The sequence below is a fragment of the Python bivittatus genome, unplaced genomic scaffold (genome assembly GCF_059951505.1).
Source record: "Python bivittatus isolate LINGU-HERP-01145 unplaced genomic scaffold, Pbiv_v1 ctg000590_np1212, whole genome shotgun sequence".
Taxonomy (NCBI): domain Eukaryota; kingdom Metazoa; phylum Chordata; class Lepidosauria; order Squamata; family Pythonidae; genus Python; species Python bivittatus.
The window spans coordinates 9,989,182-10,012,836 of record NW_028277086.1 but is presented as its reverse complement, the minus strand read 5'-3'; the positions used below and the strand labels follow the sequence as shown (position 1 = coordinate 10,012,836).

The window sequence follows — 23,655 nt, the reverse complement described above, 5'->3', positions numbered from 1 at the left end:
GGTACTTAGAAGTATTTGGTTAAAACAAGAAAGAGTAAAAAATGTTAAAGTTAACTATTTTCAATACACATTTATAACACACGCATATCTACACATGCAAATGTGCAAAAGTACAAAAAATCATGACTATGACGTAATCCTCATTTTTTGATTTAGATTTTTTGGTGCATACATGTGTTTCTTAAATATATGTACATTCAGGTAACTTGTCTGAGATCTCACCTGTCCAGGCTCTAACAGCGGCTCCATTAGTTCAACTCCTTCTGCATAGACTTGAATTAGTGCAAGTAAATCCCTGGATCTAACAGCCTCTAGCAGCTCATTCAGTTTAGCTGCTGCAGATGCACAGGTCTTTCTGGAGAACTTATGATCTACATATTTAGCAGTAATAAATTCTTTACGTGCAGTCCTGAAAACAAAACAAAACAAAACCATTAACTTTGAAAGAAATAATCACATTCAACTTACATTTCGGATCAAACCTTAAATTTGAAGGATTAAACAAGAAGAAAACTGAAGAAAAATTAGCCATGTTTATTCATCTAGTCTCCAGAGTCCCCTGGTTGTTTTCACAATTTCACATCAGAAGATGCCTCTCCAAAACATTTAGGACCCTAAAAACAGAGGTATCCAATACCATAGATGGTAACATTTCCCTGTTCAGCCAATGCAGTGAATATAGGAACAAGAGTTCCTGTGTTCATCACATCTCTCTCTTCAAAGTGAGATTTCAGCATATAACTAACCAATAATTATCTGAACACTGTATATTAAGGGATGCTTGGAATGCTTGAAGAACCAGAAAAACTGTAAAAGATGATTAAAAAAGAATGAGAGTAAAGCTCCTGAAGGACCTCATGTAAGAACTTCTGCACTATAGAAGGAAGTACGAGTGCTACTCAAATGAGGCCCTATTAAACCATTCAGTGAAAACTCAGGAAGACCACTGACTCATACAGTTCATTGTCTGGACACTTATGCCCACAGTAGGAAAAACAAACAAGACAAACCTTGAGCTACTCCCTACACAAACACAAATCCTAAGATTTCCAACACAATGGCTTCCAAGCCTTAATTTTAAACAGAATAACCATCATGAACAGCATTAGGGGGGAAAAAGGGGGGGGAGGTTGTGAAGAATGACATCTGAAAAACAGCCTGATACCAATATTTCCTCATAACCTTAGTGCATAAACTTTCATCTGGATCTGCTTCTTGAAGTAGCCACCTGAAGGCTTAACATAGATGCTTAGAGGGTTCCATGGCCTACTAGTGCGATGCATTGATGGGATAGCTGGAAAACCAGCAACTTCCTTGTCAGCTTTTGTGGCAGCAATGTTTTCTGAGAAACTACACACAACCATACCCAAAAAACCTACAGAAAGGCCCTGAAGCAGCCCCCCTCCAATTTTGCAGCTTTGAGAAGGGCATCCAGAGGAATACATCATTTGCAAACGAAGTGTTTAACAATTTGCACAAGCCTAATGTGTGTGTGTGTTGCTAATTGCAGTTTTTTCATTACTTACATATCACTTGATGGAGTAGGTTTTGGAGAGGGACTCGGTAGGTTTCCCTCCATAATTTCATTAAAACTATTATTTCCTATGTTCTTGGCCAGCTAAGAATGAAATGAAAAAAATCATGCAATTAAACATTTGCCATTAATCTAAGACTTTCAAACCACAATATAGTTTAAGCCCATGTTTACAAGCTATCCTTCAATGCAATTTTATAAATGCTAAGAGAGCGAAAGCAAATGCAACTCTTGAAAGTCTTATGTTCAACAGCCCAGGAGCAATGCAAGAGGCCTGCTTTGGTGTGCCAGAAAAATTAGCTCTGAGAGTGGAAGCATATTCCAAAGGTGTCTTCTGCAGATCTTAATAGCCAGAAAGATTTGCAAAGGGAGATGTGCTCCCTCCCTTAAGGCCCTAAGCAGTTAAGTCAGCAACTTAAATTATACCTTAGAAAGAACTGGAAGCTGATAAGATATTTTGGTAACATATGGTCAGGCAGTTCAGTTAACACTTCTACACTAATTACAACTTCTGGGCACTTTTCAAAAGTAGCTCTACATAAAGCATGTTACAACAGTCAAGACAGTGTTTAATCAAGTCCTGGTAACCATAGTCAAATCTAATCAGCTTAAGAACAGTCACAGCTGGCATGCTGGTCATCAAAGTTCTCCTCATCACAGCTGTCACCTGCAAATTAGTGGTAGTTGAGGATCAAGGAATAATCCTCAGCTGCAAACCTGCTCTGTCAAGAGGAATGCAACTCCAACCAAAACAGAATTAACCTCAGTGCCTGAGTCTAGTATTGTGTTTACCAACAACACATTTCTCTTGTCCGGATTCAATTCAGTTTGCGTTCCCCAACCCATTCTCATTTCGAACATGCTGAATCTCCTGGCAATGCCAAACTTCCTGAGAATGCCCAACCTCTTCCAAACCATGCTGTCCCAGTTTCTGGAAGTAAATCCTCTAAATAGGATGAGGTTCCAGGTATCCTGGACATAGTGTGGCAGATGAAACCAATCTGTTTCAGGGCCAGAACATCCTGGAACACCTCAAACCACTTCCAGTCTCAACTGCTTGAACATAGATTTCTGCAGATCTACTAAAGCACAGTCTGTGTCAATTTTTTCTTATAATTACAGCAAATGAATATTACTTATTTTATAAAGCTGTTTACCAAGAGTTCAGATGTTCCTAATTTGTCCAATTCTAAAGACTGGATTCGAGAAATATGAACACCCATTTCTCTATGTATTCCGGAACACTCTATACAGGTTAAAATACCCAGGTTGGTTGAAAGCCATGTTGGATCTAAAGAAAATCAAAAGTAAACAAGAACAATGTTAAAAAATCTTTTCTATTTGCAATAACAACAATGCTTTTGGATAGTTTAATGTAACAGCAAAAACCTAGTGCTATTTGATACTTTTGTTCAACTTTAGACTGTGTATTCAAACATACCTTTGGAAACATTTCCTAAGCAAGATATTGTTACTGTACATTTTTAAAAAATTATTTATTTATATATTTATATATTATTATATAGCACATTTATATAGCCACCTATCTCGCACAAAGTGATATCCAAGTACCTGGTGATCCGCAGTCACAACAGACATCATTTCCAGACAATCTCTGAATGTCATCAATGATGGCCTTTGTAAGATCCTCTAGGCTGTTTTCCCCTGTGCTCTGTTCTCCACGGAAGGCCATATTTAAAGCTTCTTCTTTACTGTTGGTCAATACTGATATCCACCTAAAATAAGAGAGAAATGTTTTTGATCACAACATTATTTACCCAACATAAGAAACTATAAAAGAAATACAACATGGAGGAATAAAATAGGACAATTTCCCAAAGTTCTTATATTGGTCCATCTCGTTCAAACTTTGAAAAAGATGAAACAAGGAAATTTGAATGAGATGAAACAATGTAAGTACACTGGGAAATTTTCCTATTGTCTAGTACATATAAAGTCTGCATACCCATTTAGCTGAAATGAAAAACCTTCAAGCAAAATCAAAAACAAAAGTAGATTGGTTAATTGCTGATGGACTATTTGCAAAATGCAGGTGGGGTGAAGGTTACATGGGGATTTGAAGATTAGATTATAAATGTAATGGGATATATTTAGACAAAGAATTATTCTTATTTAATGTATTAAAAACTAGCACTTATGATAGCCTTGTTATTTCTAAGACCAGAGATAGATTGGAAGTTATCTATTTTTCATACCTTTTCTTCTTTTACTTTACTTTACTTCACTTTTTCTTTTCCTTTTCTTTATATTTTGTATTTCAAATTTTCTTTTCTATTTCTAACTTTTAAACATGTATCTTTAAAATTTCAGACTTCACACCTTGGGCTTTTTTACCTCAACGGATATAATTTAGACTATTCTAGAATTCAGCTTTTACATGTGAAGGCCCCACCTTAATTTCCCAAAGAGATTAAGAAATGGCGTTTGTATTTTCATGAGTTCTTTGAATCAAAAATATTTACCAGGTTCTACAGAGACAAAATGCCTATGAAGGGATGGAGATCATTTATGAAAACACACAGATGACTGTATAAAGTATCACAGATGGTCTCTGCGCATCATAGACGTGGGATATGCAGTTCATTGTAAAATCAAGGAGAGGACTGACTGTTCACAGACTTCATTTAATTGTGATCTGACCTAACTTGGTGCTTTAACATTCACTTGTCACTTGACTGAAGACCAATGTGAATGAGCACACCTCCTATGAATGCAAGCCTAATGCTCTGATTTGTTGTGCAATCAAAGCAATCAACAGATTCCAATATTATGATTCCAATGTTATGACAGCCAACATGGTAGAGTGGTTAAGGGGTTTAGACTGGCACCAGGGAGACCCAGGTTCTGAGCCATGGAAACTCATATTAAAAAAGAAGCAAAAAAGTACTACCGATTAAATCTGATAATAAAAATAGCATGAATTTTTTGTATCTATTTCATCACTGGACTGTCCTAAGAAGTCCTCTTTAAATTGAAAGGACCCTCTGGAATGACATGCTAGGGGAAAAGTAACCTGGAAAGAGATCGGCAAGCACAGGTAATCACATTGTGAGAAAAAAAATGCAAAAATATGCATCCATTTCACAAGCCAACATTAATCCCGTTTATTACTGGATAAAAATGAACTTTTCTAGTAACTCCAGGAATGAAAAGGTTCTTACGCAACATAGTCTTGCTCATCCTCTGCCTGAAAGTGGTATGTTCTGTTATCTGGAACATAAACAGGCAAATCTTTCAAAATAATGAACATATTAATTGTATTCTTAGAGAAAAAAATTATTTAAAGTCTTTAAGACAACATTTAGCAATTAAGGACATATGCTGAAATGAGTCAGGGAACCTTCAAAGATTCTATTTTCAGTAGGAAACATTTTGCTCACATTTTAAAAATGCAAGTTAATTTGCTCTTACAAAAATATCCAGAGGCTAGGAGTTCTAAATAGATGTACATCTTCCAATAACTATTCATGACAACCCAATCGAAATGACCACGTGTGACACCCAAGTAATTAACTTTAAAAGACATACGTGATATCAAGTCAAACGATTTCTTGTCTTCAGCATTTGGTTTCACTTGGCATGTTAGCAGATTTAATTTAGCAGGTTGCCTGTTTGACTTAAAAATAAGAAAAACACAATTTTACTTTACTTGATTTTTTTTTGTATTATATTTTTCATTCGAAGGTCATTATCACACCGATGCTCATTTTTTGGCCTACTACTAAACGTTACGACCTCTTCATCTGCGTCAAGATTCCTGGCTGGGCAACGGGTGCATGAACCGAACTAGACCATTTCCTCTTCCCTGTAACACATTTTTGAGAAATGTTAGAACATCTGGAAGGATGAAACATGCCTCTGGAAGTGGCTTTTCATGGGATGGCGGGAGGCACGTTACTTGATTACAGTAATCTAAAGGCTACACTAAATAGGTTATTAGCTAAGCTAAACAAAAATATTCATAAACAATAACAGCCAATTGTCCATTTAGCATTTTAAATCAAAATGGGCTTTGTTATTAATGTTTTTTTAAAAATAAGCTCTACACAAAATTGCTAAAGAAAAAGAAGTCTCCTCCTCCAAGCCTTCTAGAAAAACTGTATTTCAATATTACTTTTTTTTTTTTTTTTAAAGGCCATAGGGATTTGGTTAAGGATGGATGGAGGTAACTTTGCAGCTATACCTGTTCAGCTGAAATGTTAGGAAACGTAACTATTTCTTCTCCAATCCATGAGAGGAGGTATTCCACAATTACTAAGGACAGCTTTTTCTTGAATACCACGTTCAACATCGTTTTCCAGATACCAAGAATTCAATGCTTGGAAAGCAGATAGAACACAAGGGGGCAACATCTGCTAAAGGCTGATAATTAAATCAGAACGAATCTGACTGGAACATCTACTCTCCATTTCTAACTTCCTTGAAGCAACTTTGGTCCAAAAATTGCAAACACGATTTAACCCTTTAAAGTCTCTGTTTTAAGTCATGATGTCTTGATGAACCCACCGAAGCTGGTGTTCCCAATGATGGTCATTGAGTGACAGTGCAGAATTGCAAACCTTTTAAATATTGAGTTTCTTTTATATAATGTGACACAAATAACTGTCAATAATTGCTTTAAAATGGAAGAATTTCCCTGGAGAGTGCTTTGTATGGGCTTCGAATGAACTTTTCCTAGGGCAACTACCAAGTGTCATGTGAGATAATAACAAGACAGTCTCCTAATACCAAACCTCTTAAATGATGGATCATATTTAAATTAATTGCACAGTGGCTGATCTAGTTAGACTACTATTCTTCAGGCTTAATAATCCAAAGTGTTTGATGCTTTACAGGACACGCATACATCTGTATCTATATGTTATGAATAATGATTTACTTCACATCACAAAGAAAAGTACGTATTTACATATTTGTACCCAGTTTTTGATAAGTTACCAGAAACTTAACAGAACTTAAAATAGGACATTATGAAAGCCATAGTATTAGGACAGGTAAAACATTCTCAGGAAATGCAATGTTCTCTCTTACTTCTCAAAGCATCAACAATTCACAGAAGATAACAACAGAGAAGTAGCTTCTCTATAGAAAGTATGCCATTGAGAAATATTCCATGGGTCTCGGTAGACCAGTGTTTCTCAACCTTGGCAACTTCAAGATGTGTGGACTTCAACTCCCAGAATTCCCCAGCCAGGATGGCTGGCTGGGGAATTCTGGGATTTGAACTCCACACATCTTGAAGTTGCCAGGGTTGAGAAACATTGCTGTAGACAATACTTCGTATCATTATCCTTTGCAGGTAGAGAGTGTCTTTACTCAGCCCTGAAGGAATACACCCAACTAGTGTTGGGCAGCTGAGAGAAATGCTGGGAATATCATATCATCTTAACAGTTTCCTAACTCTCCAGTCCTCCTAATAGTGAGTCAAGCTGGTTGCATTCAGGAACCAACTGTTTTCCAATCAGCATTTTACACTCACTTCATTTCACAAGTATTTGGACACGGAACCAGAATTTAAAATAGGGCATTATGAAGCAAGTTGTGCCAATTTCTAAAATATGTATATTGATTTTGTATATGAAATACTGTTAACATGCTTCAGTCAGTGAAGGTTTTAGTATCTTTTACATATGATTTAATTTATTCAAAAAAGAACTGTGTATATGGAGAAGAAAAAATAAATAATCAGGGGAACATCTGGGACACTAAAGAAGCAAGGAAGCCATGAGTTGAATTTGTATGTTTCAACCACGTAACCTAGAAGCTGTGTTTAGCCTCCACTATATTCTGGGGCATTCTGCAAAATGTGAAGTTAGTCAAGTATTCTGAAAGCTTCTAAACTAAAAAGACAGAGGTCCATAGCTTTCATTAAGTTTTGAAATTCTGAAAATGGCAATATCTTTAAATACCAGCATTGAGCATAAACAAGGTACGTAGTAATCTCATATAAGGGATATGGTTCTCACATTGGTTTGACTTTTTAACTCCCAACTACAGGTAGTCCTCACTTAGTGACCACTCGAAGTTACCCAGCACTGAATGAGACTTATGACCAGTCCTTGTAGTTGTGGCTGTCACATGATTGCAATTTGGGTGCTTGGCAACCAGCATGCAATTACAACAGTTGCAGCAACCTGCAGTCATATGATCACCATTTGTAACCTTCGCTGCCAGCTTCCGACAAGCAAAGTCAACAGGGAAGCTGGCAGGAGGCCACAAGTTGCAGTCACATGACATCATGCTTAACAACCACACAGGATTTGCTTAACAACCACAACCAGAACTGCCATCCTAAGTTGGCGTGGTCACACGATTTTTTGCTTTATGACTGTGTTGCTTAGGGACGGAGTTGCCAGTCCCAATTGCGGTCAGTAAGTGAGGACTACCTGTATAGAAGGCATAAAGGAGGGTCCTAACTACACCTGTATGGATAAAAATAGGGTGGTTCCTGTGTTCAGAAATATACAGTATCAGAGTCACTAATCCCACACGGTTCTAGTGCTGTTTAGTCAAAAGTAAAGAGCCCACTAATCACCCTGACATCTAATTTCACTCCACATTGTGGGGACTGCAGAGGTCGGACAATCTTTCACAATATAAAAAGACTACTTACAGTTGCATGCGATATGGTCAGAATGCCATTTTTAACTGTGCATTTCCTCCTCTGCCAAACTTTCCGTAAGCTGATAAAAAAGCAATATTAATCAATAAGCGATCGTTCACAATTAGGATTATTTCATTAGGTGCTGCAGAATAAGCACAATCTGATATACTTCGTGCACTTGTCAGAAATATACGCAATTTGTATTTACATGAAAAAATTATACTGCTGAGGTATCCACAAGGACTTTTCTTCATATGCAGTTTTCACTGCCACATTGAAGGTGAGTTTTATATAAGCTGTGTGCAATGGCACACCACCAAGCAGTCAAGCTGCCTACTGTCTAATACAGTGTTTCTCAACCTTGACAACTTTAAGATGTGTGGACTTCAACTCCCAGAATTCCCCAGCCAGCCATGCTGGCTGGGGAATTCTGGAAGTTGAAGTCCACACATCTTAAAGTTGTCAAGGTTGAGAAACACTGGTCTAATAGCTAAGAAATTGGCAGGTGCAGTCTGTAGTTCTGCTTGATGATAATTCAGCCAAACTGGGTTGAAACAGCCACATTATTCTCCCCAGTATAAGTCCTATTTCTTTATACTTTCAGCATGTTCTACGGAAAGGCGCTATATTTTTCCTCAGGCACAGTAGGTACTTTTCTGAGAAGAAAAGGCTGCATTATTTTTTCTGTTCCATGCTCTACATTTTTCTTTACAAAAGCTTTTTCACTCGGTTTCCTATTGTGCCCTCAAGGCCACAGGCCTGCACGTGGCTTCAAAAAGTCTTCATGACTAAGCATACGGGGAACAATTACATTTATTTATCAATTACATTAAAATGACACTCAATTAACATTTAATCAAATGTCATCCTTATCTTGGCCCTGCCCATTTTTTTTTTTTTTGACTCAACTACTAAAAGTTGTCATGAAAGATGCTGCTAAACTGCAGCTCCTGATGAAAAGTTTGATCGGTTTTAATTTGTACAATATTATCGGTAACATCATTACTGCTTTATTCATAGAGGCTACTGGCTCATCTACAGACCCATGCCTGGAAGCCTTACTGGTTTTAGAGAAATCTGAATATGCAGTAATTTAATGCTGGATGGCAGCCTTTCTCCCATAGAAATAAATAAATCATAAGGCAAAATAAGCATCTCATTAAAATATAAAGACCGTACTTTAAAATTATTGACATGTTTACCCATATTTTCCCTGATCTGAATGAGTTATCACATTCCACTGGGTTATAATAAATGGCGTTTGGCTGAATCTTTAATTGCACTTAACTCCTCAATCTCTATATCCGAGTTAGGAAGAAGGTGGAAATAGACTGACTGATTTTTTTGGAGGTAGGATTTGTGACTGATCAATAATAGCAATAAAAGGCTGCCTTCCTATGCAATTTTATTTTTCTGATTTATGGTCAAATAATCTTGAGACTGCGTACGGCTCAGCTATAAAACGGGACATTATATTTAAGAGTGCTAATATCATTTCTTGTTTCTATATTGTCTGGTTTTTTTCCCCAGCAACGTGTATGCCATACCAGCTTAAAAAAAAAAGTATTTTAATACAGAATGGCTTATTTTTTAAATGAGTAAAGCATGAACACTGAAAAGAAATACTCGTACCTCTTCTCTTCAAACCTCCTTAAATACATTATCCCATCAAACATAGGTCAATTTCATTATTAGTTCATTTAGCACATAAAAATCCTACAGTTTTTCAAATTAATACATCAAACTGGGGTGGGACAAGCTGAAAAACGAACGTTACTTTCCTAACGCATGAAATATATTATGTGTACACTTTAAAAAAAATTTTTTTTAAAGACCTATTTCTTGGCTATATAAAAAGATTTATACCATAGCATTGGCCAACCACGTGCCTTGCTGGAACCGCCGTGAGACATTTGGTTGGACGAGCATTTGGGGAAATGGTCTCATCAGCATTAATAGAAGCCGTTTTTCAAACACTGGAAGTTTTAAGATGTAATAAACGAAATATAAAATACATGCTGTGCTCCAGGAAGACGTTTTTACATTCAAAAAGTCATTTCATAGCATTAATTCACTCCATCTGCAGAATATCATACTCTGGGATCCATACCCATCACTCTTCTTTAAAAGGTATCCTTTTTTCTCGCTGCCATATTCTTTATTACCCTGAAGCTGATGCATGCTATAGCCTCCTTGCCTGCTCTGTGAATCCTAGACAGAAGGAAAGAGATGAATATATTGATGTTTTCCTTCCCCTGATTAGTTCTTTGCTTGTTCTTTCTGTTTCACATTAATTCCTTCATTTACAGAACTACAGTGCAAAGAATGGTTTTGTTTTACAGAAGACTCTGGCAGAGACTTATGCTTTTTTTTTTTTTTTACTTAGCAGATAAAGGATGACTGCACACTTCCACAACGCAGAGCAGCTCTGGATGAAAATCTTAGCACATTGAGTTAAAAGTAGAATTAAAATTAATTTAGAAGGGATGCAAGCAAGCAAGCTATATACACACATGTAAAACACATGTATATGGATGGTTCAGTGGTATTTCCCACGTTTAATTTTGTTCATGGTTGGAAATTGGAACGAAATTCAGGGTATACATGTGTGAATGCCTGTATATACCCTACAGCACACATACACAAACGCACAAGCCTGATGAAAACACAGTGACTAAAAGATCTGCAAATTCACTGTGAGCACAATAGTCATGAAAGCATTGACTTACTCTCCTAGACTTCGATCAGAGAAGGCAAAAGCAACATAGAAAGAGAAAAGTAAGAGAATTTATTTTTCTAAAAGAACAATACTGAACATTTTGCAGTCTATTTCAATAATCAACACTTAGTAAGGGCAATAATAAAGGTAGTCAGAAGAGGGCACATTTGAGTGTGTCATAATGAAATTCTCAATGCTGATGGAAAGATGTTACTCAAATCCCCATGTAAATTGTGTTTGTGTGCTTTTTTTTAAAGACAGAATGGACCAGCAATACCAAGAACTGAATTATAGCCATTCTATAGCGTATGTTCTGATAAACAGCCACGGATTTTGGATTTGAGATTCCTGATGCTAAACTTTAACCAGAATTCAGTATTTCCTCCTTTCCCTATGTTTCATTTTCATTAGGAGTTATTGAATATACCTGAAGGACCGTCTCATCCCCGTTACATCAACCCATCCCACCCGGTCATGCAGAGAGGGCATGCTACGGACCCCGTCTGCAAGAGAATCTCATCTGACGGGGTCCAGGAGGCGAGCCTTCTCTGCAGCAGCCCCTGCCCTTTGGAACCCTCTTCCCCTCCCTTTTAGACTTCAGAAAAAAACTGAAGACCTGGTTTGGTCATCACGCGTGGGGTGGGGATGGAAATGGTCAGTTTTGGGGGTGGCTGGTTGCCTAGTCTTACCTTTGACCGATATTATCTGGTCACAGGCTGAAATAATATCACCATCGCTTGGATTTTATTATAGTTAATAACTGTATTTTATACTGTATTATTTATGTTTTTATTGATTTTAAATTGTTTGGTTGTGAACCGTCCAGAGTCCCTCCTTGTGGGGTAGGTGGGCAGCGATATAAATTTGACATATAAATAAATAAATATGAAGCAAGAGCAGTTGATTCCTACCCTCACAAGATTTGAATCTTTTTCTTTGCATCATATCAGGTCGCAAGTAACCTCTGACTTAACGTTTTTGGCAGGATGGATGAATGTGGAAAACACGGAAAATTCCCTTTACAGAAAGGAAAAAAACAGTTCCCCCCCCAAACTGTAAAATCAGCAGCAGCACCATTTCATCCTTCCACATGCTCCTGTTTCCCAAGCTGCTTCTCTCTTTCAAGCATCCTGACGTAGATTCAGAAGGGTGAAGAAGCCTCTGCAATTTCACAGGGCAAAAAGTGCCAGAGGGGACGACCGGGTTGGCAGAGAAGGACTTAAACCATCCGCCTTCCCTGCCTTCTTCTACTTTTAGCAGCAGCCTCAAGAGAACTATCTGTTTTTATTATGGGGCACTAATTAGAAACTCATGGAAAAATAAGCATATTTTCCTAGGAAGACTTTTCACGAAGTCAGAGTAGAAAACAAATACTGCACAAAATACCAGCATTCATGCTTTCTTAAAAATGCAAAAATCACAAACAGATCTCTGAGACGATTCTTTTTTTCTAAGTAAGCTCTGCACTAAAGAGTTATTTGAAGTGAAGGCACATTTCCATGCTATTAGAGCAGCAAACTGGCTTTTTATACCATCCTACACGCCTAGGGGATAAAATGACCTTTGGAGTGTGTTGGTGTTTCATTTGTATAAAACAGCATAGACCCCTTTTTTGTTCAAACTCCTTCTTCTATATAGGCAACTAGTGTTGAATGGCAGGACTGGGGGGGCGGAAACTACTGTGTATAACAAGATATATTACTCATATTTTTATATCCCTCCTTTCTATTAAAAAAAAATGGGGAGGGAGTGTGAGGGCATGTGTGAATGACCTTGGAGGGACCCTCCCTGGTTTTCCGGAGACTAAAAAGAGAGGAGGGGAGGGGAGAAATACCTTGAGTCTTGCAAGACTGATGTCAGCCTTGCGAGGTAGTCCAGACAAGAAGTACTACCAGGAGTGGAGTTCTTGATGTTCTCTGAGCTCAGAGAACACCAAAGACTCCACAGTTCAACCCTGAGCTACACATATTCTCTTCTATTGGCACTACCAGGAGTAGCAGCACTATCTTTATTGTAAGTTTACGTTAACAGAATCTTGCAAAACTGAAAGTATTTCTCCCCTCTCTCTTTTTGGTCTCTGAAAAACTAGGGAGGGTCCCTCCTGAAACGCTTCCCGTGCTCTTCCCCCACCTGCGGACTGAACTGCATCTTATCAGATGGTCACCCAGTCTGTGGGTCTTCCTCCTGTCTCCCAAGGTCATTCCCACAAACTATCACAGGGAGGCTCCAGGAACTTTGCACTGATTGTAGGAACTTTGGAGGAAGACAAAGTAGCTATAATAGTTTCTGAAACTAAGAGCTTTCCCCAGAGAGGAGCTCACTGGTGACAGAAGCATCTGGGCCAAGGCTATTTGTAAATAGCTGGCAGTGTTCACAACCTGGCTCTTCCCAAGGGACAAAAAGCAAAGGTTGTATCCATCCAAAGCTTGCTATTTCAACAATGCCACGTGTGGGATGAACCCTTCAAGGCCATATAGCCAAGGCCAGAAGACAGGGGAAGAGATTCAGTCATTCACATCCTTCAATCCTTCACCCATAAAACGAAGAGTAGACTAAGCTAAGCGATTTAAACTAAAGTTAAATCAAAGAGAACTAAAACAAAGACAGTGTTCCAGAAAAAAACATGGAGCGCCAAGAACGAAGGAGTTATCATTATCGTATCACCATAATGAAAGGATTCAGAGGGAGATACATCTAGGCATGGCTGCAGTGCTGGGGCTGGGTGGTTTCCAGCCAGAAAATAATGCATGCTCTAGAAGCTTCTGAAGAGCCTCTACATGTTCTACGCGTATGAACTGATAAAGATGGTGATGAAGAAGCAGCACTTTGAATTGGGTGTGAAAACTAGTAATAGCCTGATTGCAACATCCAGGATGAACCCAAACTTCCTCAACTTTTCCTTAGGCAGTTTCAGAACTGCAGCAGTGCAACTGAGCGTGAAATAAAACATGCTCAATGACTGAGTGGAGCTAGCACCACTAAAATGCTAAACAGCCTGGAACTGGGTGATTTAAAGCACTTCCTTCAACTATTTAAGCCTATCTGGCCTTTGAGATCAGCTACAAAAGCCTGGGTCACAAAGCTACTTGCAGTCCATTTACTTGGCAGGCACGAGAGAGACAGCCTTCTCAGAGATCTTGTGGCTACGTAATTCCCTTACAAATATATCATTTCTACCTCCTCCAGAGACTGTTTTCAACTAGAATCTAAAGAACTGTCTTTGCATCTGTTTTTCAAAATCCGCTCTTAAAGTAGAGTTTTAAAGGTTGTTGCCATTTTATTGCAGATTCGGGAATGAATTTTGTATCTGTATGATTCTTATTGTATCTCTGCATTCTTTTAATCACTAATTTAAATTTCCTTTTGAGAAAGGTGTGTTAGCTCTAAAAAGTAGCAGAAAAGTTCTTAAAATAAATATGGTATCGTTTCTTAGCTTTTTACTGAAAAAAAAAATACTTTAATGGTTTATTTAGCAATCAGCTTCAGTCAGAATTAGAACTCATCTTCCATAGAACCAAAGTAGCTTTTGGATAGTTTTAAAGGTGAGTCTACAAAAAACTTGTGAAGGATGGCTTTCTTACTAACTGGAATCATCAGACAGAACTATGAACATTTTGATATTCAGCCTTTGTCATAAAGCCTTAAATAAATATTAACTAACTTGCCCAAGGAAATAAATATTTCTTCTGCATCGAGTATGATACACCAATGCACATAACTATGTCGGAAGACCCAAATTACATTTAAAAGTTTGAAGCTTAAACTGAATCAACTAAAGGAATAATCTCTACACAGAATGGATCCTAAGAAAAAATGGTGGCTTTATTTTTAAAAATGTGGAAGAGCAAAACAGAAACTGGTCAACATATAGAAAGCAAACTGAGTTTAATGCTATCTAGACTAAGTAAACACAATTTATGACTCTGATTCATTTTGCTCATTGCTCATGCATGGAGAAAGCCCATACTGTGGTATTTTAAAAGTAGCAATTATACATTCTTCTGAGTATACATGAATTTGGCAGCAAAAGATTCAGTGAGCACTGCCACCTGATCCTCTGATTAAGAAGATGGCTGTTATTTTATTAAAAAACTTTTTATCCCACTTTTTAACTCAATGGGACTATAGATTATAATATTAAAGATGAAGCCTAAAGTAATGTTAGGTGCAATTCATTGGTTGTCACCTATAAAGCCCTTCAAGACATAGGAGCTGGTTACTTATGGGACCAACTTTCTCCTATCATTTCTGTCTGACCTATACGATCTGAGAGGGTTTGTGCATTCCAGGTCCCTCTGTTGTCGTCTTGAAGGAATATAATGGACTGTGGGAATATCCTTGAGAGACAGGAGGAAGAAGAGCCGCAGCCAGGGCAATGGTCAGGTAAGAGACATCTCAGCCCACAGAAGTAATGGGGATGTGGAAAGCATCTCAGAAGGGACCCTCCCTCGTTCCCTGGAAAGTAAAGGCAAGGGAGCAGAGATGTGCTTTGAGACTTGCAAGACTGATGTCAGCCCTTCAAGGTAGTCTGGACAAGAAACCAATACTATGAGTACTCAACATACCTTTATTGTAAGGTTACAGTAACAGAATCTTGCAAGACCCTTCTGAGATGTTTTCCATGCCCCCATTCCTTCTTTGGGATGAGGAGACAGGGCCTAGGAGACAGGCCTCCTCTAACACTTTGTCTGTCCTGTGAAACAATCTACCCAAGGTGATGTAATGGTATGTGGGAATGACCTTGGGAGACAAGGGGAAGAGCCACAGCCAAGGGAACAATCAGACAAGAGGCAGCTTAGCCCGCAGAAGGAATGTGGGCAGGACAAACGTCTCAGAAAGGACCTTCCCCAGTTCCTTGGGTTGTAAAGGCAAGGGGGGAGAAGTGTACTTTCAGACTTGCAACTTTCTGTTAATGTAACCTTACAATAAAGTAGAATTAGTCCATCTGAGTGTGCTTCCTGTTTGAACTACCTCGCAAAGTATGACCCCTACCTCATTGGTCCTTTCATAAAGCTGCAAAACATGGCTCCTTCAGCAGGCCCTAAAGTAGGGTGATCTGCTTCCTGATAGTCTATTCTGACTGGTATGAACATGTGTGAGTTGGTTGTCCTTCTCTGATGCACGGTATGTATTTTTGGTTTTTGTTGTTTCTATTACTTCTGTTTGCTGTTTTAACCATAATATGTAAGCTGCCTAGAGTTACTCCAGTGATGGAGATGGCTGGCTGGTTGGCTAGCTAGCTGATGGATGGAAGGATAGATATATAGAAGAGAGGTAAGCAAATTATTATCAAAGACTCAAGAAGAAATCCACGCTGGAAGGGATTTAACCACTTCACAATTAGATAAACGTTTTGGCAAAATACCTGAAAAACTCATGGGGAAAATGGAATGGATGTTATAAAAAGGACATTGGTTCACCTAATAATTTGCTACACAGCATTCTTCATTTATTTGAGCTATCTATGAATGTGCCAAATTTCAACCAAACCCAGTAAAACTGTTGTAGATGCCAGCAAGTAAAAGACGTGCTAAGCAATTGACTTCCGTATCCTTTTTACTTTGATGTTTCAAAAGACCTAGCATTTTCTTGGACATTAAAATGAAGTACTTTATTCAGACTTGCCATGAAAAGCAACCCTTGATTGGTATGGTGATTTTTCTGGGACCTGATAGATGATGACAACAACCAGTAGCAAAAATATACAAAGTTTGCTCAGTTTCACCAGATACCTATTCTTTCCATTATGGAGTATGACTTTTCAGGGTGAACTTCTTGATACACTGAAGACTATTAACATACACCATCCCCCAACCTTTAATTAGTCACAAGCAGGCACACAGACCATTATCAGAATAAGAATAAATACACACAATAACATTTTATAATCACTCAATAAGTAATAAAAACAAAAGAAATATTGACACCAGTGGGCTTCCCTCTTTTTACAGACCTTCTAAATATTGGATTTCTATTATGTAATGTGACAAGCATAACCTTCACAAGTTGCTTTAAAATGGAATAATTTCCCTGGAGATTCCCTTTTATGAGCCTGGAACAAACTTCTGTCTGGGGCAACTACCAAGTGTTATGTGAGATACTACTAGGACAGAGTACTAATACCAAACTTCTTAAATGATGGGCCATATTTAAATGCCTCGTATGGACAACACATTAACTGATTCATCTACTTAATCTATTGTTTATTGCATGGTCAACAGATTAATTTGCTGGTCTACTTAGACCCATAAAGTATTTTATCCTTTATGGGACACACATATACATCTATACTGAAGTGTTAAGAGTAAAGGGTTTAAAATCATCTTTATGGAATGTGAAAGCACCAAGAGAAAAATGTATGGGAGAAGAAAGTGTGAACCTCTCCTCGTGTTCAGCAGTCCTGAACTGGACACTTCTTCCACATTCAACTTGCAATTCAAAGGAGACAGACAATATACACAATACATTCCATGTGTACTTTTGACCTCAGGGAACCAAGAGAGATGGAATCCACAGATGGGAAAAGAGTAAGAAGTAAACCTCATATTTACTTCTAGAAAGCAAAATAGTATACTGATGGAGCAGAATAGGACGCTATATGCTGAGAAAACAATGTGCATGAATCAAACGTTCAAACTTGCAAGATTCTGTTATTGTTGCTATTCAAATAAAGTAGTTTTAGACTTATACGGCATTGGTTTCTTAGTCTGGCCTATCTTATAGGGCTGACATATACCATAAGCTAGAAGCACTGTGGTGTTTGTGTTATCAGCTGTATGTCTGAGTCATACTTGTAATATCCCTGAAGACTGACAGATAGACAGATCCCTGAAGATTGCAGTGGCTTAGGAGGCATGACAATATTACGAATCCTACCCAGGATCTGCTCAGGTATTTTTTGTTTCTCCTTTTATTTTCCATACTCTCTGGCCATGAGCTCTAAATATCATTAACATATGGCTTTAAACGTTTCTTTCATGGACAATATGGGCATTTATTTATTAACTACAACTACAATTGAAGCTCCAATGCAACAGGACCCCAGCTGGTTCACAGCTTAATGCAAACATCAGAATTATAATATATTGATACAGATAGATAATTACAACAAATTACATATTCTTTAATAGTATGTAAATAATAAATTATAATAAATATAATGCAGACATCCCAATTAGGGTGGCTTTTTATGTCACTTTAGATGCAGACTTTAATACATGTAAAACGGAGTCTAAGAGTTCAACCCATTGTTGATATTAGTTTTGCGTGTGATTCTTACCTCCTTTTGGTCAAGCTGTAATGAGGATTTTATCAAGTCCCTCAGCGCAGTGAGTTGTTTCTTTTCTTCATCTTGGGTCTGTTTTATCTAGAGCAAAAATATCCTCAACTTGTTACCCGTTTACATTTTTTTATTATTTGGATTAACACAAATATCCTTAAGTACATACAAATATTTTAACCATCTACATATACCTTCTGTGCAGCGGAAATAAAACAGTTGTTTTTTTCCCCCTTCATTATTTTTCAGAGTTAAAACTATCTGAAAACTATGACTTGCTCACTCCAGAAGGGAAGTATTGAGACTGCAGCATTTTTTACTCTTTTTTTTCAATATATATTCAAAACAGGCTAAATTGAGGAAGTGTGTTCCACTTCTTCTAAAACAACCACAGTCACTTTCAAGAAATGACTGATCCTATGGTTCGACCATAAAGGCAGGCATTCCTCACGCTACAAAACACCATCTTACAATACCAACCACTTTTATGTTAAATGCTTGCACACGAGACTCTCAGAGCAGCAGGGCTGGGCTGAGAATTAACTTAGATACATAAGAATAGAGGAGGGTCCCTGACTTTGTGCTCATCTGCTCTTTGTTCTAGAAATATAGTTGGACTAAAAAAAAAAAAACAGAAAAAATTAAAACAAATCCCCAAGTAAAGTTCAAAAGAAATTGGATGTCTTAATATCCAGATGGGGCCTTGGGTTTCAGAGAAGGTATAAGTTAGAGCAGTGTTTCTCAACCGTGGCAACTTTAAGATGTGTGGACTTCAACTCCCAGAATTCCCCAGCCAGCCTTGCTGAATTTTGGGAGTTGAAGTCCACATATCTTAAAATTGCCAAGGTTGACAAACAGTGGGTTAGAGGTTCCCCCAAACACTATTCCTAAGGTTATAGTAAGGTTATTCATTTCTATGTTGTACCATGAGAGAGCCAATCTACTTGATGACTCTTCAAATGTCCAGCCAGCCACAATATTAATTAATTTTAATTTGATTAATAAATAGCTAAACAATAACTATTCTTATTTTTCAAGCAGTATAGGAGAATGGGCTTCTAAAAACATAGCAAGAAACAAATTGATTCCACTTGAGGCTACACTTGTCAATCCATTTTATTCTCAGCAATCCAAGTGAACTAGTCTACTTAGTTTAAGAAATCTGAAAGTTGACAAGGCCAACAAGTACATTTGTGAAAGAAACTTTGTGGATTCTATCCTATTTTTTACCCTTTGATACGTGTCCCTAATAGGTAATTACAAAATAGTTATCAGTCCTATCTTACAAATTACTTACATTATATAAATCAGCAGCTAGTTTTTCAATGTACTGCTTCAGTTTATCAGCTGTCTTCAAGCCATCTTGAAAGAAACTGTAATGAAAAAAAAAATTTATTACCAATATAGGAATCATGTTTCAAATTTGCCAGTGTTTTTTCAATATACAGGATATGTCAAAAATCAGGCTCCATAGGCCAATCACAATATATTTTATTTTTATTTTTTAGAGAAAATGTTACTGTACTTAGGAATGTTCAAAGATCACACATCAAAAGAGTGAGGAAATGTTTAGAAAAAAATGGCAACCATTTTGAAAATTTAATGTAATTTATATAATACACTATCTATGGGGTCTGACTTTTAGTACACCCTATAAATTAAATGAATATACATATTTATCACTTATTTATCACTTATTTTCCAATGCATGGGAACAGTCATCAGCAACCAAATTGGAAGCTAAAACATTTAATTATTAGAGGTACTTGAAATCTATTTATATTCCCATCATTTTCTCCTTTCCAGCATAAATGTTCAGAGAAGCCATGATTCTTGTGAACAGCTTCCTTTTTCAATATTTATAATCTAAAAAGTAGCCACAGAAGAAATAACAGACACATGAACTAGAGTAGATGCAAGAATATTCAATTCTATATCAATTCATTCTATAAATTGTTCATTTTTTAGCACTTCTAACAATTTGGCTGAAGAATCAAACAATTTAGCAGTGGTCTTGGGTTCTCCTCAACAAACTAGAAGAGAAAGCAGCACTTGGGGTTCAAAAACAAAAAGGGGCTTCATAACTCAGAGGGATGGGAACACAGCACTTCTTTGCAGATTCTTCTATGACAAAAAGAGCTTTGTTCAGAGTCCTGCACACTCCGAAGCTCCTTTTCACATTTGAATCTGAAGCTCATCACACCTCTAGAAGAAGCAGATTGGATGATAGCTTGGAAAGGATCTGTGTACAAACATTATCTGAAAACATTTCAATCATGTCTTCATATCAGTCAAGAACCTACCTGATTCTGTTGACAATATTTGCTTCTAGACCAGGGTTTATCAACCTTGACAACTTTAGGATGTGTGGACTTCAATTCCCAGAATTCCCCAGCCAGCCATGCTGGCTGGGAAATTCTGGGAGTTGAAATCCACACATCTTAAAGTAGCCAAGGTTGAGAAACCCTGTTCTAGACTGTTGAAAATGGATTCAGCATGATTCTAGTTGATGTATCTTGTACACCAACCAAGAGCAATTCTTTCAATATCAAGTACATGTGAAGCAGCTTTTTTTCCTCTTTCCAGATTATATCAATTCACCCTTTTTTCTGTTGACCCATTTTTAAAACCAGTTTGTATGACAGTGAAAGGATAATCAAATCTGATCTTCTAGGCAGAAACAGTAGGAATTCAATATCTATGACTTCACCAGAGGTTTTGAACAAATGGTGTTTAATTTTTATTTTTTTGAGAACGAGAAAATGAAAGTTCAGTAAAAGCAGGTGATGTCATCCCAGAAAAGAAAAAGGCTTCTAAATTTTAAATAATACATCGCAGCTGAATAGCTGAAGAACTATACTCACTTGCATTGTGCATGATAATACTTAATAAGATTCTGTAAAAGGTCCACGCCCTTTTTTGTCTTGATTTCATTAACCTTAATGAGATACTATGGAAAGAAAAAAAATCAAAGCTCAGTAGATAATTATACATTTGGGTCTCGCTGTATTCAAATGCAGGTTCTATTTGAAATCTATTTTAACAAATTTAACAATTATCTCAGAGGTTGTTTACAGCAAGCATCTAAAGGCACTCTGCTAATATGTGATTAAAATCGTGCTGTATGCAGAACAGTAATGCCTAGCAAGGTTATTTTACATTAGAACCAATACTGGGATGAATAGTGCTTTCTAAATTGTCTAATGCTATTGTTATTTCTTCCTCCCTAATACAATTACTATCCTTTTTAGACATTTAATAGCTTGTCTAACTTTACATTAAGTGCTTTGAAATAGTAATCCTGTTCTGAAGCACAGCACTGTATTAAGTACCTTCAGATGCATGAACACCTGCAAACCTCAGGTTTAGATGCTCCCCAATATGCCACAACGTCATAAGCAAATTCCAAGTTTACCATAAGCTACTGCATGTGAATTATGCTATCCCTACTTACTAATTGTTAACATTTTGATTGTCTGTAAATCACCTAGAATTGCTTTAGATTGAGGTAGGGATAAACCATGCAAATAAATAAGCATTCCATTTAACTCCCATCCAAGATCTTGCATCATCATTGGGGAGATTCACATGAAATGGTAAAGAGAATGGTACAAAATTCGGGCTTACTCAGGTATGAGCAAGGAAATGGTACATGCTACAGAACTGCTCCCACTTGGCTTCTCCTGCTATTGGGTGCAGCTAAAAAAAATTGACCAGGATGATAAATAAATAAAGTTTGTTTAACTTTAGTGCAAATCTGAAATTCTGGTTTCAATTCTCTCCTATAAAGCCAGAAATCATAAACCAATAGTGAGCCATAATTTTATATGAGAAAAGAAAATCAGAGTCCTCACTTCACACATAACATTAACTAAATCATACTCAGACAGCGCTACCTGGATTTATTATCCACAGTCAGGTGGAGCTAGTCAGAATTCTTTATAAACTTTGTACGTGATGTCAGACATAGAATCCTCACTTCTTAAAGGTTCCCAAGCATGAATAATCTCTTTTACTCTGAACATCCATCAACAATCATCTTGTGGCTGCATCTAATCAACTTACGAACTTGCATAAAACATTTAGGATTAGAACATTCATCTAGATTCTAGAATTATATATCCCCAGTGTTGGGGAATTATATAGGCCAAAATTGGCTGGGGAAATCTGGGAGTTGGAAGTCCATACGTCTTATACTTGCTGAGGTTGAGACACTGATATAGGCTATGTTTGCACAAGTAACAAAGGGGCCATTTTGTTGCACTGCTATAAAGGATCAGGACCAAGGTCCTCCACTGAGAGATTCAGATTGACAAATGTATTAATGTAATCACAAAATTACAGATTGCCCAAATTCAACTTTTATCCTCTTTTTGTGAATTAGCCCTAAAATGATTATGAAATTCAGTATAAGATTAACAAGTGCTTATCAATTTGAAGGGAGGGGAAGAGATTTCAAGTTCCAATAGAAGAGAATGTCTGTAGCTCAGGATTGAATTGTGGAGTCCTTGGTGCTCTCTGAGCTTGGTCGTTTGCTTGCAGATGTTTCATTACCCCACTAGGTAACATCATCAGTGCAAGCAAGTGTAGGGTTTGCTCCCTGCTTATATACAGTAGCTTGTCCTCCCCACAACACATGGACAGACTCAACCACAGTTTCAACTGGGAAACTTTTAGCATCTTAGGCCAAGCCAAATACAAACATGCTAGGGAATTCCCGGAAGCTTGGCATTCAGACAAATCAATAGACACAGAGAAATAAACCACATTTTCACACCCTTCAAAACAGACAATAAAAAACCTAGGAAGAAAACAAAAAGACTAGAACGCATTCCCTCCAGCAGCCAGCATTCAGATAAGTAGGGATCAACACCAGATAATCAAGCAGAAAACAATACTCCAATCAAAGAACCACCAAGGAGGAAACCAGACCCCCAACACTGGCAGGGCAAGCTACTGAATATAAACAAGGGCAAATCCTACACTCACTCACACTGATGATGTTACCTAGTTGGGTAATGAAACGTCTGCAAGCAAACAACCAAGTTCAGCGAGCACCAAGAACTCCACAGATTTCAAGCTGTTTTATACACTGTGGCCCAGTATTAGGAGATTTACAGAATGTTTAATTGGTGAATTTAAAATGTGACTTACTTCACACATCTGGAGCTGAAACAGCCTTCTCTCTTTCTCCATTTCTTCTGCTATCTCAGCTCCAGTAATCTCTGTTCGTATCATCCCATGTTGTTTTGCATGTTCCCTTTTTTCTTTTTCAATTTTTGTGCTGTCAATTACAAAACAACAAGCAAAAAGCATTTAGGAAGCTGGTCAAGCTGTGAAAATCACAAGAAATCACAAACTTGAGTCCATTAATATAGAAACAATGACATTTCTCATGTTTCTCATTTTATCAAATTTCAGCAAGCCATACATCCACAAACTAAAATAGCCTTCCACCTTAAAAGCAAGCTGTTAAGTGCTGAAAAACAGGAGGAGGA

The 23,655-nt window shown here is 37.4% G+C and overlaps 1 protein-coding gene across 5 annotated transcripts in view; it reads right to left on the bottom strand.

Annotated features, from left to right (window-relative positions):
- ASAP1 (ArfGAP with SH3 domain, ankyrin repeat and PH domain 1) overlaps nucleotides 1-23,655 on the bottom strand; it is a 140,839-nt gene that overhangs the window by 31,238 nt on the left and 85,946 nt on the right. For all 5 annotated transcript variants that reach the window (XM_088148962.1, XM_025164863.2, XM_007425364.4 and 2 more), the window contains 12 exons: nucleotides 23,312-23,441; nucleotides 21,022-21,107; nucleotides 19,455-19,530; nucleotides 18,158-18,244; nucleotides 10,270-10,370; nucleotides 8,169-8,238; nucleotides 5,084-5,171; nucleotides 4,717-4,765; nucleotides 3,107-3,270; nucleotides 2,692-2,825; nucleotides 1,527-1,618; nucleotides 223-409 (listed from right to left, as the gene is read on the bottom strand). In XM_088148962.1, the coding sequence (XP_088005088.1) occupies nucleotides 223-409; nucleotides 1,527-1,618; nucleotides 2,692-2,825; nucleotides 3,107-3,270; nucleotides 4,717-4,765; nucleotides 5,084-5,171; nucleotides 8,169-8,238; nucleotides 10,270-10,370; nucleotides 18,158-18,244; nucleotides 19,455-19,530; nucleotides 21,022-21,107; nucleotides 23,312-23,441 (1,264 nt within the window). The remainder of the gene's footprint in view (nucleotides 1-222; nucleotides 410-1,526; nucleotides 1,619-2,691; nucleotides 2,826-3,106; nucleotides 3,271-4,716; nucleotides 4,766-5,083; nucleotides 5,172-8,168; nucleotides 8,239-10,269; nucleotides 10,371-18,157; nucleotides 18,245-19,454; nucleotides 19,531-21,021; nucleotides 21,108-23,311; nucleotides 23,442-23,655) is intronic.